Source organism: Phocoena phocoena, chromosome 14 (genome assembly GCF_963924675.1).
Source record: "Phocoena phocoena chromosome 14, mPhoPho1.1, whole genome shotgun sequence".
Taxonomy (NCBI): Eukaryota; Metazoa; Chordata; class Mammalia; order Artiodactyla; family Phocoenidae; genus Phocoena; species Phocoena phocoena.
Genome location: NC_089232.1, coordinates 6,691,136 through 6,707,647, shown reverse-complemented (window position 1 = coordinate 6,707,647; position 16,512 = coordinate 6,691,136). Strand labels below are relative to the sequence as shown.

Here is a 16,512-nt window from a genome sequence, read left to right as displayed (position 1 = left end):
TTTGATTTATAACTTTTTCATGAAAAAATAAAACCCTGAATTATAACAATAAATTAATCTTATAATTAATACAACAGAAATGAGAATTAAAATTTTGTAAATTCTTAGAAAAGTAATCATTGGTGTGTGTGTGTATATATATATATATATATATTTTTTTTTTTTACAAAAATAAATGTTCATGTGATACAACTAAGGAAAAAAACTCAGAGGCAGCAAGAAACAGAAGGTACACCCCAAACTGAATCACTGACATGAAGAAAAAGTTTAGGAAAATAATAGTGAGTGCAGGTGAAAAAGTACAGATCAAAGCAATTAGAAAGGAACTAACAGGTCTGAAAAAAAAGACCAGTATGACTCAGCGTAAGGATAATTCAATTCAAAGGCAAATCAAAACCAGTATGTGTGAAAAACATGTGCAAACACTTAATATATTAAAACAAAAAAATTCCCTGAACTAGAAGAGTGAACTAATCTTGAAAGACTGAAAGAGCACTCCATGTTTCGGGAAATGCTCGGTACTGAAACGTTCTCATTAAGCTGCAGAATTTTAAAGAAGAAATTATTCAGGTATTTAAGCAGAAAGAATGAAACATCTACAAGAAATAACAGGATGGGCACATCAGAATGTACATCAAAGCTCAAGAGCAGCTCCACGTTCGATGAATCCAAAGAAGTATAAAGACAGAGGAAGAAAGAGAAAGAATGTTATCTGGAGTGAAGTTCATCTTATGTCTGTGATTTTTTCTTCTGGATGGTAGGATTTGAGTTGGCTTTTATTTCTTTTTAAGATTTTTTAATTTACTTATTTATTTTATTTTTCGCTGCGTCGAGTCCTAGCCACGGCACACTGGATCGTCGCTGAGGCATGCAGGATCTTCGTTGGGGTGCGCGGGCTCTCTGTCATGGTGTGCAGGCTTCTCTCTAGTTGTGGTGTGGGCTCCAGAGCGCATGGGCTCTGTAGTTTGTGGCACTCGGGCTCTAGTTGAGGCACGCGAGTTCAGTAGTTGTGGAGCGGGGGCTTAGTTGCCCCGTGGCATGTGGGATCTTAGTTCCCTGACCAGGGATCGAACCTGTGGCCCCTGCATTATAAGGTGAATTCTTTACCACTGGACCACCAGTTAAGTCCCCTGATTTGGTTTTTAAATTTCATTGTTCTTCATTATTTAAATTGTTTAAATGAGCATGTAACTTATTAATAAAAACAATAAATAACGAAACAGAAAAATATCAAGAATAAGATGGAAAGTAAATATGCCAATATGTCAACAATTCTCAATTCCAGGTGGTGACTTTCTAATTTCCAAGTATTACTGTTGTATTTTATAAGAGGAACTGGCCTTGAAAAAAGGAATTTGCTAGGCAGACTAGGAAAGGATAACACTCCAAGCATAAGCAAAGAGAGAAAAATGTGATAGAAAATGACATGCTTATTAGGACACAGCAAGATCACTGGTAAGCAGATGGAGATAAAGGCTGGGTCGGATTATATGCCATGTTTGAACTTTATTCTAGTCTTTATTTCTGTCACTGAGTTACCAAACATCATTCAAACCAATGAAAGTAGGTGTGTCTCTATCAGGTACAGAAACAAACTCAATGTCTAGAACTCAGGGACAAAATAATTCTGTACTAGATCAAACAGAATCCTATTCTAGATGTTGAGGCAAAGATAAACAGGAAGGAAGCCTGACCTCAAGGTACTTAAGATATTTTTGAGATCAGATGGACACAAAGAAAAGTAAGTAATAATATATGGTAACACAACACACGTGGACATGATAGGAATTTAGAAGAAAGGAAGTTCTTTGATGGTTGAAGCAGACTGTCAAAGTGGTAGGACTTGAAGAAAGGCTGGACATGCTGACTTAAAATTTCCAGTTTCATAAGAAATTGTATCATAAGATCCCTACCTATAGCTACATCATAATCCCATAAAGATGGACCATTTATATCTCTTTTCTTACTGAAATTATAAAGAAAAGATACACTAATTAATCAGTAATACTGGAATTTGACTATTTGAAAAAATAAGTAAAGCCTTACCTTATTGCAAAATAAATTCCAGATAGGTAACTTTTCACCTAGTTCTTTCATGGTTTCATAAGTTAGATTTAACTCTCCTATATACCTATGGAAATAGCCTTTAAAACATGGGCTGGCCAAAAAGTTTGTTTGGGTTTTTCCAACCCAATACAGAGGAAGCCATCACAGGAAGAAAGATACAAAATGTAATTTCACTACTATAAACAATGTTAATCAAAAGACTAAAAATTGCTTACAATATATTTAGGAAAGGTCAACTTTGAAGAACTCTTTCTCAGTAAGAACAAATACTTCAACAGAAAAATGGGTAAAGGACATGAAAAGAAAATTTACAAAGATTATATATGATAAGGTTTGGTTCATTTAGAATTATAAATTAGATGTCTAAGAATTTTTTCTTGGAAAATATTATATCAACACAAAATTTATAAGACCATTCATTGCAGAAAAATTTACAAGAGTGGAAAAAAAAAACTGAAAACAGCTTAAATGCCCAACAAAAGGATTATGTAAGTAAATTATGGTACCTCCATAGGATAAAAACACTGAAATCTCTCAACTAAATAAGATGCAAAAACCAGAACTGAATGTTGCCAAAGACTGTTCAATGACATGATAAAGCGGTTATGGTATGTTAGAAAAATGAATGGGATAATGACCATATAATAGATTCATTCCAATTCCATAAAATAGCTGGAAGTACAGGAAAAGACCAGAAGGATCTATACCAAAATGTTAATTATGATCATTTCCAGACTGTAGGATTACAAGTGATTTTTTTTTCTCCTTCATGTTTTCAATTTCATCCAAATTTTTACAGTGAAGACATGCTACTTTCAAAATCTCTGCTGACCTTTGCAACAAAACTTCTGGAAACAGTTGTCTACATGTAATGTGTCAATTCCTCTGCTTGATTCTCTCTTCAACCCACACAGGCTTTGGCCCCAAAACATTTCCTCCATGTTACTAAATGCAACATCAGCAAAACTTACACTGGTGATCATTCCCTTCCTGTCTTGACACCCTCTTTCCTTGTGGCTTCTGGACACCGCACTCTGTTTTCTTCCTACCTACTGATCCCTTTTTCTCCGTCTCCTTTGCGGGTTCCCTCTACCCATCAACCCCTTGACGTAGGACTGCACCAGGGCTCAGCCCTCTTCTTGAGCCACACTCACGCCCTGGGAGACCTCATCCAGCCTCAAGGTGTTAGGTACCACGTGTATGTGGGAAACTCCCAAATCTCCATCTCTGGCCCAGATATAGATTTCCTTCCCTACCAAACTCCGGAATTGTCACTGCAATGTGTGTGCCCACTTACCACCTTCACTGGATGACTAAGAGACACCCCAAACTCAATAAACCCAATAAACTCCTGCTCTTCCCCCCAAAACCCTGCTTCCCATATAGCTTTTCCCACCTCAGTTGACAGCAACTTCCTTTCAGTTGCTCAGGGCAAAATCTGACCTCAGTTCCTCTCCATCTGTCATCTGAACCGTCAGAAAACCTTACTGGCTCTCCTTCAGTGTAGATCCAGAATCCAGTCTTCTCATTATCTTTGCTACCACCTTGGTCCTAACCACTATCAGCTCTCCCCTAGATCAGGGCAGCAATCTGCCAACTGAGCTCCCGCTTCTACCCCTGCCCGGTTACAATCTACTCTTAATATGACAGCCAGACTGATCCTTGTAACACCTAAGTCAGATCACAACACTTGTGCTCAAAACCCGCCAATGGCTCCCCATTCTCACTCACGGTAAAGCCCAAGTCCTCACTGGGCCAAAAACGCTCAGATGGTGGGGCTTCTCCTCCCGTCCCTGTCCTCGCCGCAAACTCCACTTCAGCGCACGCCTTGCTGCTATTCCAGGGTGAGGGGCTTGTCCCCACCTGGGCCTCGGCTCAAAACGCCTACCCTACTCTACCTGACCCTTTCTCCATCTGTCCTCCTGGTGAACTCCCTCACCTTCCTCCGCTCAAATCTCACTCGCTCAGTGAGGATTACGCTAACCACCCTTTCTAACCCTGCAACCCAATCCCTACCCTCTGAGCATGTGCATCCCTGGCCCCCTTTGCTCTGCTTTTTCCTTTTCCTCTAATACTTATCACCACTTATAAAAGGTTATAAAGAAGTGATTTAGATGGGCTATGATGAAGCAAGGAAGGCTACCCTGAAAACTCACGCTTAAATGGACTTGAATGTCTATCGGGAAAGGGTGGCATGACCCCACGTGGCGTACTGTCCAGAGGAGCAAAGTGAAGACTTAACCTACAGGAGTTAATAGCAAAACACAACAGAAATACACAGCGATCTGAAATCCCAGCGGGCACAACTAAAGCTAAGAAGCATGAGGGAATTCCCTGGTGGTCCAGTGGTTAGGACTCTGCGTTTTCGCTGCCGAGGGCGTGGGTTCAATCCCTGGGTCGGGGAACTAAGATCCCACAGGCCACCGTGCAACCAGCATGCAGCGGCAAAACAAACAAACAAACAAACAAACTAAGAAGCATACGTTACAGAGAGGTGGATCTGCAGGTCAACATAGGAAAGGTGAGAGCAACCAAACATGGGAAGGCCCCCCAGGAGGCTGTGAGCTGCCTCTTGGCTGTGGAGTTTGGACACAGACAGGATGAGCCTGTATAGGGCTGACACAGAGAGGAATCAGACATGCCACAGGGATCTGGGGGAGACCTTCCGTCACCAACGCTCTCTCTGTGAGATTTTCAAGACACCCGAGAAGCAAAGGGAAGGGGAGCGGAGGGGCTGGTAAATAGCTGAATGTGTACACTTTTCTTTTTTCCACCGTTTATCCTTCTGTCACACATTTAAACAGGTCAGCCATTTACTGCATTGACCAAGGCCTACGTGGACCTGAATGCTACGTAACCGGCAATATTTCCGAAGGATGTGTCTGGAAGACGACAAATAAACAGAGCTCAGGATACCTATGTGTATTACGTTTGTGTAAATTATGAACCAGTGCCTTACCACGAGTAACTGGAAGAGCGATCGTGACAGAAACAGGATCAGTGAAGCACAGAATGACACGTAGAGGAAAAGGGCCAAGGGACATTCTGGGAATCAGCGCCCCCTGGAATCAAGGGGGCCTCCAAGAAGCCCACGTATTCTAGGCTCTTTCAAGTCCATGAAAACTTAATTCGTGTGGCAGAAAGTTTGAAGATGCAGGCTCTTCCCTACAGCCCCCATCGCCCTGCTCACTCCCACCTCTTTTCACCACAGCTCACATCATGTGGCCGGAAACCAGAAGCATCGCATACACGGCCCGCCACACGTGTTGCCCCCCAGCCAGGGCTTCTGCTCACGGAAACCAAAGAAAGGAGAACAGGGAGAAAGAGGCCCAGCCTGCTTCAGCTTTTGTTTCCGAGGCCAGCATATAGCTCTGTGGTTTATTTCACTCGGGCTGTGTTTACATACATCAGTAAGTATGGTTCCCATTTCCCTTCGGAACAGCGGCTATAAATTACTTGTTGGAAGTGTCGGCCTCCTCTCTTCCCATAAAAGGTTGGGCAGAAATTACTGAGGCCCCAGCGAGAGGAGGTCAGTGGTTGGAAGGGAGTGACTTCCTTCACCCACGTCCTTAAATTAATCGACTGATTCAACAAATACCTAACTAAGCACAAACTATGCGCTGGGCACAGTCAGGGATGCTTCCGTAAGCAAAGTAGTCAAAACAAAACAGAAATCCTTGCCCTCACAAGGCACTCCAATTCTAGTGAACTTCATCCACACCTCACCTCAATTCCCAGATTCTGAACTCTCAGACCATCTAGGGCTGAGCATATCAGAAGGGAAATGTGAGGCAGCCAGAGCTACTATAAATAAGTATAATAATAAGTATAGTCGTTACCATTAGTGTGGATGTTCTGAGGGTTTACTATGTGCCCGCCACTGTTCTAAGCACTGTACATTATTAACTTATCGAACAGTCATAAAAATGCCATCAATGGGCACCGGCTGCATTGAACTGTGATCCCCCCAATTTTAAATTCTAAATGGAAACAGGGTCTTTACAAAGGTAACTGAGTTAAAAGGAGGTCCTTAGTGTGGGCTCTAATCCAATATAACTGATGACCTTACCAAAAGGGGAAAATGGGACAGACACAGATAGAGGTTTCACACCCTGAAAACACAAGGAGAAGATTACCACCTACAAGCCATCCACAAGCCAAGGAAAGAGGCCTGGACTAGATCCTTCCTCATGACCCTCAAAGGAAACCAAGTCTGCTGACACCTTGATTTGGGGCTTCTGGCCTCCAGAACTGTGAAACAATTCATTTCTGCTGTACTAAGCCAACCAATTTGTGAAAGTGTCTGCTGGTCCTGAAGGTTGACGCTGGGTCAAAATAGAAAACTGCCACGTCCAGGGGTGGCCAGCAGGCCGCTGGTCCCCTGGCGCAGCCCCGGATGGAGCGTGTAAGGAGCAGGACACCCCGTTTACTACAGAGGCATCACGAACGCAGCTTCCTCACGTGGGTAAGCGACGCTGCCGCTCAGCCCAATTAAACACGCTATTTAATACTCTGTGCCTCCAAAGAGATCTATTTCAATGAGTCATTCTAAATACCTGCTACCTGAAAATGTTAATGTTTTCTTCTCAGCCCCCATCTTGTGGATTTTCTATCTCATTCAAGTGGAAATAAAGCTCGAGTGTGATGTGGTCCACGGCAGATAATAATAGCTCAGAAAAGCCGAATACACAGAATGAGAAATTCCATCCCAGACTCGGCAATAAATACGAGGGGGCTATCTGTTAAATAAGGGAGAGTCATGTCACTCAGGCTTTGCTGTATTAATCCAGGATAGTCTCAGTCTTCAGGACTGCAGTTACGTTTAACAAAATAAACACAAAAGAACTTGCAGAATTTTATTTTTCTTTCTCCTCCCACCTCTCGTCATGGGGCCTCTGTCTCTCCAACTCACACATACACACACACACACGCAAAACCACTGCTAATAATACCCTTATTTGTATATCTTGTTTGCTTTTATTGTTTCAGGGGCATTTCAAATAAGAATAACGTAGCCAGTATTTTCTGAATGCTTACCATGATATCCCTGTGCTAAGTATATTACATCCTTTATCTCGTCTACTCCTCCCTCCGGTAGCTCTGTCAAGCAGATATTATCATTCTCTCCACTTCACAAGGAAGGAAACGGAGGCGAAGTTCAACCCCTGGCTCCTGGCCACACAGCTAACAAATGACAGAACCAGGATGGGAACCCAGTCTTTGCAGGCGTCCAGAGCCCTGGCCATTCCACGGAGCTCCGCGCCAGCTCGCGTGTGCCTTCTGACCAAGAAAGGATGAAACTCAAAAGAAGAGGCTTTCCTCACTGGACTGTGCAGTGACCCTTTCTCTAGGGCGGGGGAGATGCTGGACCACACATCATCTTTTCAAGTGGCTCCCAACTCACAAGCCTCAAGCTCTCAATTAGCCCCAGGTCTGGAATCACACCCACAAAGTTGCAGTTTAAGGGAAAACAGCCCTGTCATCCAACTAGATGCTTTCTGGGACAGGAAGCTTTATGAGAACTGCGAAAATACAAGGGGAAAATAAAGTGGGGCTTGCCAACCACCTCCATCCGGGTCCTGCCCACAATGCCTCCACCGCTGGGAGCAGTTTCCCACCTGAGGGCTGGAAGACTCAGCTTTATAATGTGAATCTAAAGGAGCCAGTGGGGAAAGGGGGACGGAAAAAGACACCTGCACCTTCTCACCACAGGACAAATTTTAATATGCTTTCTTCATCATTTTCAATAACAGATCATAGCAACCGAAGTTACTTTTAAGTGATTGAGTGCTTTACCTTTTAGGGCCCCAATGACCGAACGTAAGAGTACCAAAAACTACGGAAACATTTCCACTTGCCATCCTTCACTCTGGCCTACAGCATGACCCATGTATAAGATGGAAAACAAGTGCTCTCATCCCATATCTGAGATCAAAATTGTGACTCTTCACTTCTAAGTCCAAGCGGTACCAGTTCTCCGTATCCTGGCTGAGTGAATGGAGGATGCCCATTTTGTGGAGAGGAAGACTCAAGAGAGAGTAACCATCGATGCCATTGCTAAGCCACACTGTGAAGGAGGCCATGGTCATGGTGACGATGAGACCAGAACAGACAGGGACCCTCATTCCATCAGGGAGCAATCAGAGAGCATCCTTGGATTTGAAAACAACAGCTCAAACGTAATTAAGAAATTTAGACTGGCATGAATACGTAATGTACACATTACTTTGCAGATGCCTTTTTTCTCTGACAGGCTGGTGCCAACTTTCATTTGGAAGAAATCCATTTTCATACAAAGGTAACCGAGAGTGACAGGACATAGAAAACCTACCTCATTTATCTTCTACGAACTTTAAAAAAAAAAAAATCAGTTAATTGCTTTTCCAGGAAGCTATTTTATGAAACCACAGTGCTTCATCTTTCTGCTCTTTATTCGTGGTATAAATGGTGATTTTAAAATGCCCATCATGAAAATGCTATGATGAATCAATACATCTTAAACAATATAATGACTTCTTTTAACAAACAGATTTTTGATCAACCAAAAACGGTCACTGTGTTCTTGTGGATGAATTATCAACCCCTACGAAAACTCCTAACATACAGTCTATTAATGGATATTCAAACGTAGGTGCCTCTTTCCCCTTCACTGACTAACCTACAGGGAGGGGCGGCAGTCACTGGTTTCCTTCCTTCCCTGACTTTGCAAATGCTACTTTTCCCAGCTCTTCAAGGGCTCTGCAAGAGCAGTTTTAAGTCACTGCCATTTATTAAATTAACAGCAAACAGGAACTAAAACGTGTATCTTTTAGAACGCCACTGCTGAAGCTGTAATGTGCCAAACGAACTGATTTTATGGCTGACACCCATATTTTATCTCCACGGCACTGCGTTATTAGGCTTGTTTTAATAGCATTATCCCATTTCTGCCTTGCCTATAGCACCTGGCATATAAATACGTATTTTTTATTTCTAACAAATTCGAGACTCATATAAAGCTCACTTTTCCAATCTAAAATTATCATTTTAGATAATTTCTTATCCTACTTCAAATAACAATGTCTTACTAGTCCATGAGCCAAAGACAGGCACTGTGAAACTAATGATGCATAAGTTTCAGGGGCTCTGGAGCCAAGGTTCCTCCAAGGTCCCAAGAGGGACCCTAAAAATGTGTTTATATACGTTTTGGTAAATATTTCAAGTTTGGAGACTTCCCTGGTGGCGCAGTGGTTAAGAATCCGCCTGCCAATGCAGGGGACACGGGTTCGAGTCCTAGTCCAGGAAGATCCCACATGCCGCGGAGCAACTAAGCCCGTGCGCCACAACTACTGAGCCTGTGCTCTAGAGCCCGTGAGCCGCAACTACTGAGCCCACGTGCCACAACTACTGAAGCCCATGCGCCTAGAGCCTGTGCTCTGCAACAAGAGAAGCCACCGCAATGAGAAGCTCGTGCAATGCAACAAAGAGTAGCCCCTGCTCGCCACAACTAGAGAAAGCCTGCGCGCGGCAACGAAGACCCAACACAGCCGAAAATAAATAAATTTACACATATTAAAAAATATATATTTCAAGTGTAAAATATTTCCATATTCTTTATTTCCTAAACAGGACCCCCAAGACAGTATAAATGTTGGGTCCCACAACCTATATCTGCCCCTCTAGGTTAACAGTGAATTATATGCTACACATTAAGGACAAAATATTAATCGTGTGTGTGTGAGACAAAAAATAACTCACTTCAACTGGAAATAAGATTCAGTGTGCCCTGCCCTGGAACGTTCTAGAATGCCTGCTTCAGCCATTCCTTAAGGACCCTGTCTCCTACCTAACAGGAGTCACCCTTACAAGTGGCGGGCCAGGGAAGGCTCACTTAATGAGGGGTGACGTCAGGAATGAAAGACTCAGCTACAAAAACAAAATTATGTTTTTCATTAACACAAAACTGAGCTGGGCAAAGCCAGCCAAGAGGCAGGTGGATCAGTTAAGGAATTCCCTTGAGGGCCTTCACTTCCACATCAAATTGCACTGAATTTCTCTACACTAATTACCTATTATTGAAGATGAAAGAATGATAACAAATGATTCGCCACAGCAGCTGACAGACTGCGTGTGTCGGAAAGAATGAAGGATTTACCAAGTGCAAAATCAAATTCTCAATTTAAAAAAATAGCATGGACTCTTTCTCTACTATAAGGACTATGAAAGGTGAGGGAATTTTCTTAGGCCTAGAAGCCCAATTTTAAATTTTGTCTGGACTGTGAGAGAAATTGCAAATTAAAAGTGAAGTGCTGGAGTCTAATTTATTCAATTCACGTAAATTTCTTGGAGGCAGAGATCACATCTTAAATTTTTTTTTTTAATTCCTCACACCACATTACACCTAGCCATTGATTTGATTTTCTTATGAGGAACATCCCTATGCAGTGTCATACAGCTATATTTTCACTTCCCTTGTCTTCATGTCACTTTTACCCAGTGCTTCCTTTTAGCCCCCAAATTCTTCACACTGTCTTAAGTCTTGCTTTCCAGCTAACATCCTGAAAAAGTGTAGTCAAGTAATGTAAGTTCCCTTCAGGTCATCTCCTCTGTCAATTTTCCTAAAATACACATTCCCTCTCTCAGTGGAAATCAATGTCAGTACTAATGAAAGGACATTTTCATAGAGGTGGTATCTGTTTTAAAAATATATAGGCATTAAAATTTTTTTAAACGGTGTGCCACACTGTTTTAAACCCTCCAAAAAATAAAAGCAAATATTCCTTCAAATCCAATTAGTTGTTAAAATTCTTCCATTTCTATTATGATTGTGGCTTTATAGAAACGTCCTATAAATACTGAATGATACATCTGCAAAAGGTTATTTCTTAGTCCCTTGGGTACTGTAAAGAAACCAACCAACCAACCAACAAACCCTTTGAGTCTGAAGGCTAGGAAGCGTCACTTTCAAACTTCCAGGTAGCCCCCTGTTGCCCACTGAGAAAGAGTCATAATTGTTATTATAATTGTGGACTGTTTGAACACACAAGATTTACAAGATTCAAATTACCATAGTTTCCATAATATGCAAAGCTTTGGGCTAAAATAATGACTGTATACCCTCCCCCACCAAAAACCAAAAAAACCCAAAATACCACCACCCCCCCACCGACTATAACTTTGTTCCACAAACAACACTTCTTCTTACTTCTTTTCTATCAATGTATGATTGGCCTCTTTGAAATATACCACCTGTATTGACAGAATGTTAGGAGAGTTCAATGTCACGGAGGGAAATGAAACACTTCCTGTATAAAAGCTCTAATTTCTCTCGGTGGGACCCTCTATCTCACAGAAAAAGTTCCCTCTTTCTGTGATTACCCAACACCTGTACAGAGTGTCATTCCCAGTCAGGGGTCCTGACAGGGCATCCTGGAAGTGTCCACGTGATCAAGGACATACCCAAAAGCCTGATGAAACTAGAGTCATCCACATAAGGCTGCCCTGGTTGTCAAAAACAGGCTTTGCACCAGAGCTTTATCAACTCATCAGGTTCCAAAGTAAATACACTGTTACCTAATAAACTTGGAGTTTCTTTGGTACATGAAAATCATTTTAACAAGGAATCACTGGGGATTAAAATTATGAAGGGAATCCTGGTGGTGAGTCCCCTCTGTTCAAAAAATGAGTCATGCTTTATTGGCTGGTACAGGCTCTTTGATGAGGAAAACACGAATCAAAGAGCTTGACAACTTCAGTTCTGAAAGAGGGTAACTACGTGTGTTTCCCACAAACTTTTAAAAACGTAAATGCTTGCAGAACTTACGTTGTGCTTCCATTAATTCCTAATTAACACTTTTTGGGATCCACTGTAAATGAATAATCAAAAGAAGTTACTGGTATACATGTCACTTAATTTCCTCATGAGAACCTGTGTAAACATCTCTGAGTAATAAATGTCTTCTCTAAGGGGAATACATTGACCTCCCCATGGGTGCCTGACGCTTTCTGAGATGAGAGCTCAGAAATGGGTAAAGCTCAGCCTTGCCGGACAGGCAATAAGAAATGTCAAATCATTTGTTTCGTTTGGTTACTAGATCAAATTAAGATACAAAGAATATTCTGGCCACACTGTTATTCCATCTTTAGAAAAGAATATATCAAAAAAAAAAAAAGGTGAACAGTTCCTAAGTACAATGTCCTGGAGCTCATGTTGTATTTTAGCTGGTATACCATATCACAGCAAAACAAAACAACAAAAAAACGTGCAGTCATACTTTCTCTTCACATGTTCCGGACAACTGTCATCAATTTGGAATAGAGTACGAGATGTGCTTTTCTCAAACAAAACCTCATTTTCCATCCAGATGTACTGTTCAAGTGACCGCAGCCTCTTTGCTACCTCTGTGATTGTGATTTACTTGTTTTGAAGTCTAACGGTCCTTACATCCATCCCATGTGTTTTGTAATGCAGTGAAAAAACACTTCAGAATAAACTCAAAATGTAAACCAGAAGATTCTGAACTAAAATATTTCACTCTCTTCATATAACCGAAGATCATTTTTTCTAGAACAAGGAGAATTCTCACTTGATTAGCAACGACCAACCTGGACCTCAAATATTTTAATATGGATGGGACACCTAAAACATTTGAATAATCACCATATTCAATACTGAATCATTTAACAATTACTTTAAAACTCACGATGGGGTCTACCCTTGTGATGTTTGTCCTGGAACATTTCAAAACTGACAAAAACGTTGAATTTCTGAACTCTTTTACCCAAAAATTAACCTCTTAACATACTAAAAGCTTTGACATACTCTTATTCCAGGGTATAAAACCTCTGACAACATTGGCTTGTACACCCACACACACACACACACAAATCCCTTGAACTATACTGACGGAGGCATTCCTTCCTGAACTAACACGGACACACCACAACAGCATTTGTTGGTACTTAAAAATACTCTGATTATAACCAATTTGAGATTTTAAGAAATCATTACGGATGTGTACATCCTTCCATACTGATGGCTACAAATCCCACATGACATCAGTCACACACTGAAATGAAGATACACGGGAATGGAATTTACAACTAGTCAGCTCGTCCCTTGGAACTACTCGGAAGCGTGTAAGTGGTGTTGAGGAAAGACTCACCTCTCCTTGTTTGGGGATGCTGAACTTGGCAAGCTTGGCCTTGGTTCTGGCGGACTCTGGCTTCGCGGCTGAGGCTCCCCTGTATGACGCACAGTGCACGCTGGTCTCTGTGGACGACTTCAGCTTCGGAGACTCATTGGGAGCCTGATCTTGGCCATCCATCGGCCGCACGTAGGCAGTCGGTTTCTGCTGGACGAGGCTAGGCTTTGAAGCCAGGGATGGAGGAAAGTTCTGAACACAGTGGCCACTGCCGCTGTGCTTGGCTCCCATAGCAGGTGGCCTGTCCTGGGTCTGAAGACCCACCTCGACGTTGCACACCTGTTTGGTCCGCGGCTGCTGTCTGCCAACACCATCTCCGAGCAAGGTCCTGAGAGAGCCCTGTTGTGCTGATTTGGAAGAAGAAGAAGAAGAGGCAGATGAGGATGAGGGGCTCAAGACACAGGGGTTAGGGTTTTTATTATGGTTCTCTGGGTGAGCAGGTCTGTTCAAATCAAGCGTCCTGTGTCCGTGCTTACTTGCTCTCTGTTGGCCATCGGACGGTGGGTGCCCGGCCTTCTGCCAGCCCACAGTGCCCCTCTTACTCTGCTGCCCAGGGACCACTGCTGGGGCGGAGGATGTGGTGCTGCAGACGGATGCAGGCTGGGTCTGGGCTCTCGAATCTGCAACAAAATGCTCGTCAATCTTGTTCACGGGAGCCTGAGGAACCCCAGGTTTGGGAACGCCAACGAGATGACTCTGATTCGATCTATCCGTTAAAAAGTCTTTCATTTCATCGTAATTGCCTAAAGTGTTCTGGAGCCGGTTGGAGAGCTCATCCCCCTTGTTAGTCTGGAAAAAGAAGAACATAACATCCATGCTCCTGTTACAGACAATGGAAACAAGGGAAATGATGGAGAGGCGCCTTTACTGCTAGAAGAGCCAGGGTTGCCACATCCAGAATGGGAGCTCAGAGATTCCATCAAAATGGTCAGCGTCTCTGAAGACGTCTGTCAACACTCTGTATCTCACTAGGACTGGACCGCAGCTAATGGCCTCAGAGGGCATGAACGAAGCATCTCTCCTTGGTACTGTGCCACAGCCAAGGAAATCAGGAAAGTTACGATTGCAACTTCACAACCTGGTCTGGATTAAGTCTTTCCAGGACTAGATTTTCTTTTCCATTTTCTTTTTTCATCCCACTGCAAGCTTTCCTTGAAAATTCAGATTTGGCTCAAATTATTTTGCTTCCAACTTCTAAATATAGAATTATTCTTGTTAGAAACCCAGAGGGACAGGCAAAAGAAATGAGAGAGAAGCTTACAACGAGTGTGGGGTTCAGTCTGCAGGAAGCCCTCGGCCTGAACCATCCCCAGTTCCAAGCAGCCTGAAATAGGAATGAAATCTGGGGAGCTACTTCATTTTGCAAGTGAAGGTATATTTCTGGCCTTTGATATAAATGAGAAACAATCCAACATGCCCTTTCTTATGAGCCCTATCAAGTACCCTGCTCCTAGCATGATCTGTGGGTGACAAATACGTAACCCAACCTCTTTTTAGTGTTTGTTTCCTAATAGCTAAGAAAACACAACAAATGGCAGTGACTTTGCAAACTGATGCAGAGATGAAACCAATTATTGATAAAAGTCATAGCACGCAGATCTCCATCTTAAACGAAAGTTATATTTCATTGAGGGACTAGCCAGTAAAGACATGTGAAAGAGGCAACAAAATTTGTGGGGGAAGACCCCGTCCTCAGGGGCTGAGCTGTCTGAAGTTTGGTTGGCCAACTCCTGTAGTCAAGACGGCCGACGGGGTTAGAGGGAGGGATGAGGGGTGGAGATGGACAAGTGAAAACCATCTACCTTGTAGGGTTCACTAAAGAGGGAGTAACTGGAATTAAACGCGCCATCATCCTGCTGGGTTTCCTGATTTCTTCTTTCTCGTTCTTTCCTCCGTAACACGTTCCTGTCTGGTTCATAGACACTGCATCAGGGAGAGAGAAGAGAGAACCACCACACGTGAAAAAGTTAAAGGTAATGCTCAATACAACATTCACCTGAATGCAGAGGTCTGATTCACGGGCAAATGGCAATGGTAACGGGGAACATGGATCAGATGAAAGCCAGTCTAATCAAGCAGTATGACTCGGGTGTCCGAGAATTCCATTCTTCGGGAGGAAAAACAAATCCTTAGGACAAGCTGCAACCAGTACTAGACCTCTCTGCCTGATGTGTGAAAGAGGAAATATCTAAGCAACTTTGACAGGAGAAGACTGAAAATAATCTTCAAACAGAAGGTAATTACAGAGATGTGTAAATAGAAATTATGAGCGTATTTCCTCTTATGACATGGCCCCAGAGTGTTATATGGAAACGCTCCTACTCTTTTCTTTCTCTCTTTCTTTCTTTTTTTTTTTTGGCATGGCTGTGCTTCTGTAGTGATTCTTTCATTAATTAGGTCCCAAAAGAGCTGTTAAAACTCCATGCTGCAGTGGTTTTCACTGTTATGAGCCTTCTTCTCATCTCTGCTAAAGCAGTCAAGTTGTCAAACTCCTACTGAATCCATCCTTCCTTCTGATATATTTCACACGATCACTCTTCCTCACTATGAAAAATGTGCTAAGAGGAAGGGGTGTAGGCAACGAGAGAGAGGACGGAAATTGAAACATGGTTATGTCATCAAGGAACTCAGCCTTTTTGTGCAAGAAAATTAATATCCATTCTCCCAAGATATAATTACAAAGTGACCAGAAACCAAATAACTAGAAGGACTTAAGGAAAAAACAGTGTTCCTTCCTCCTAGTAAGGAAAAAACTAAAAGGCTAATTCAACTAATAATAAGGAAGTGACTTAAGTGACCGAAGGAAATAGACTTGTCTTTTCAACTCCGTAGACAGAGAAATCTGGCCCCAGTGTAGACAACGGAACTGACACTACCCCTTGTAAGGAACTGCCATGTCCTCCAAATGAGCAGCTGTGTGCATTTCAAGCAGACCCATTTGGTTTAAGTGACCTTGTCATCGCTTTGCTTAGAGTCCAAGCTTGATCTAGTGGACAGAGGCTGGAGCTGGGAGCCAGGACAGCCACGTCCTGACTGTGGTCCTGCCATAACCAGTGATATGATGACGAAAACGCCATGCAATCTCTCTGCAGCCCAATGTCTTCATGGTGTCGTCACAAGGTTTAAATGCGAAGGAAATCTACAAAAGGGCTTTGGCATAGCTTCAGGTGCCCCAAATCCAACGCACTGCTATTAAATGTTGCTGATAAGAAGAGAATGTGCAGGTTCAAAGAAACTTAAAAAATAGTGAGGTTTGGGGTTT

The 16,512-nt window shown here is 42.6% G+C and overlaps 1 protein-coding gene across 1 annotated transcript in view; it reads right to left on the bottom strand.

The window, feature by feature from the left end:
- Positions 1-16,512, bottom strand: part of AFF3 (ALF transcription elongation factor 3) — a 556,703-nt gene that overhangs the window by 445,554 nt on the left and 94,637 nt on the right. The window contains exons 6-8 of the mRNA XM_065891597.1: positions 15,053-15,173; positions 13,727-14,039; positions 13,212-13,597 (exon numbers count right to left, since the gene is read on the bottom strand). Of these exons, the coding sequence (XP_065747669.1) occupies positions 13,212-13,597; positions 13,727-14,039; positions 15,053-15,173 (820 nt within the window). The remainder of the gene's footprint in view (positions 1-13,211; positions 13,598-13,726; positions 14,040-15,052; positions 15,174-16,512) is intronic.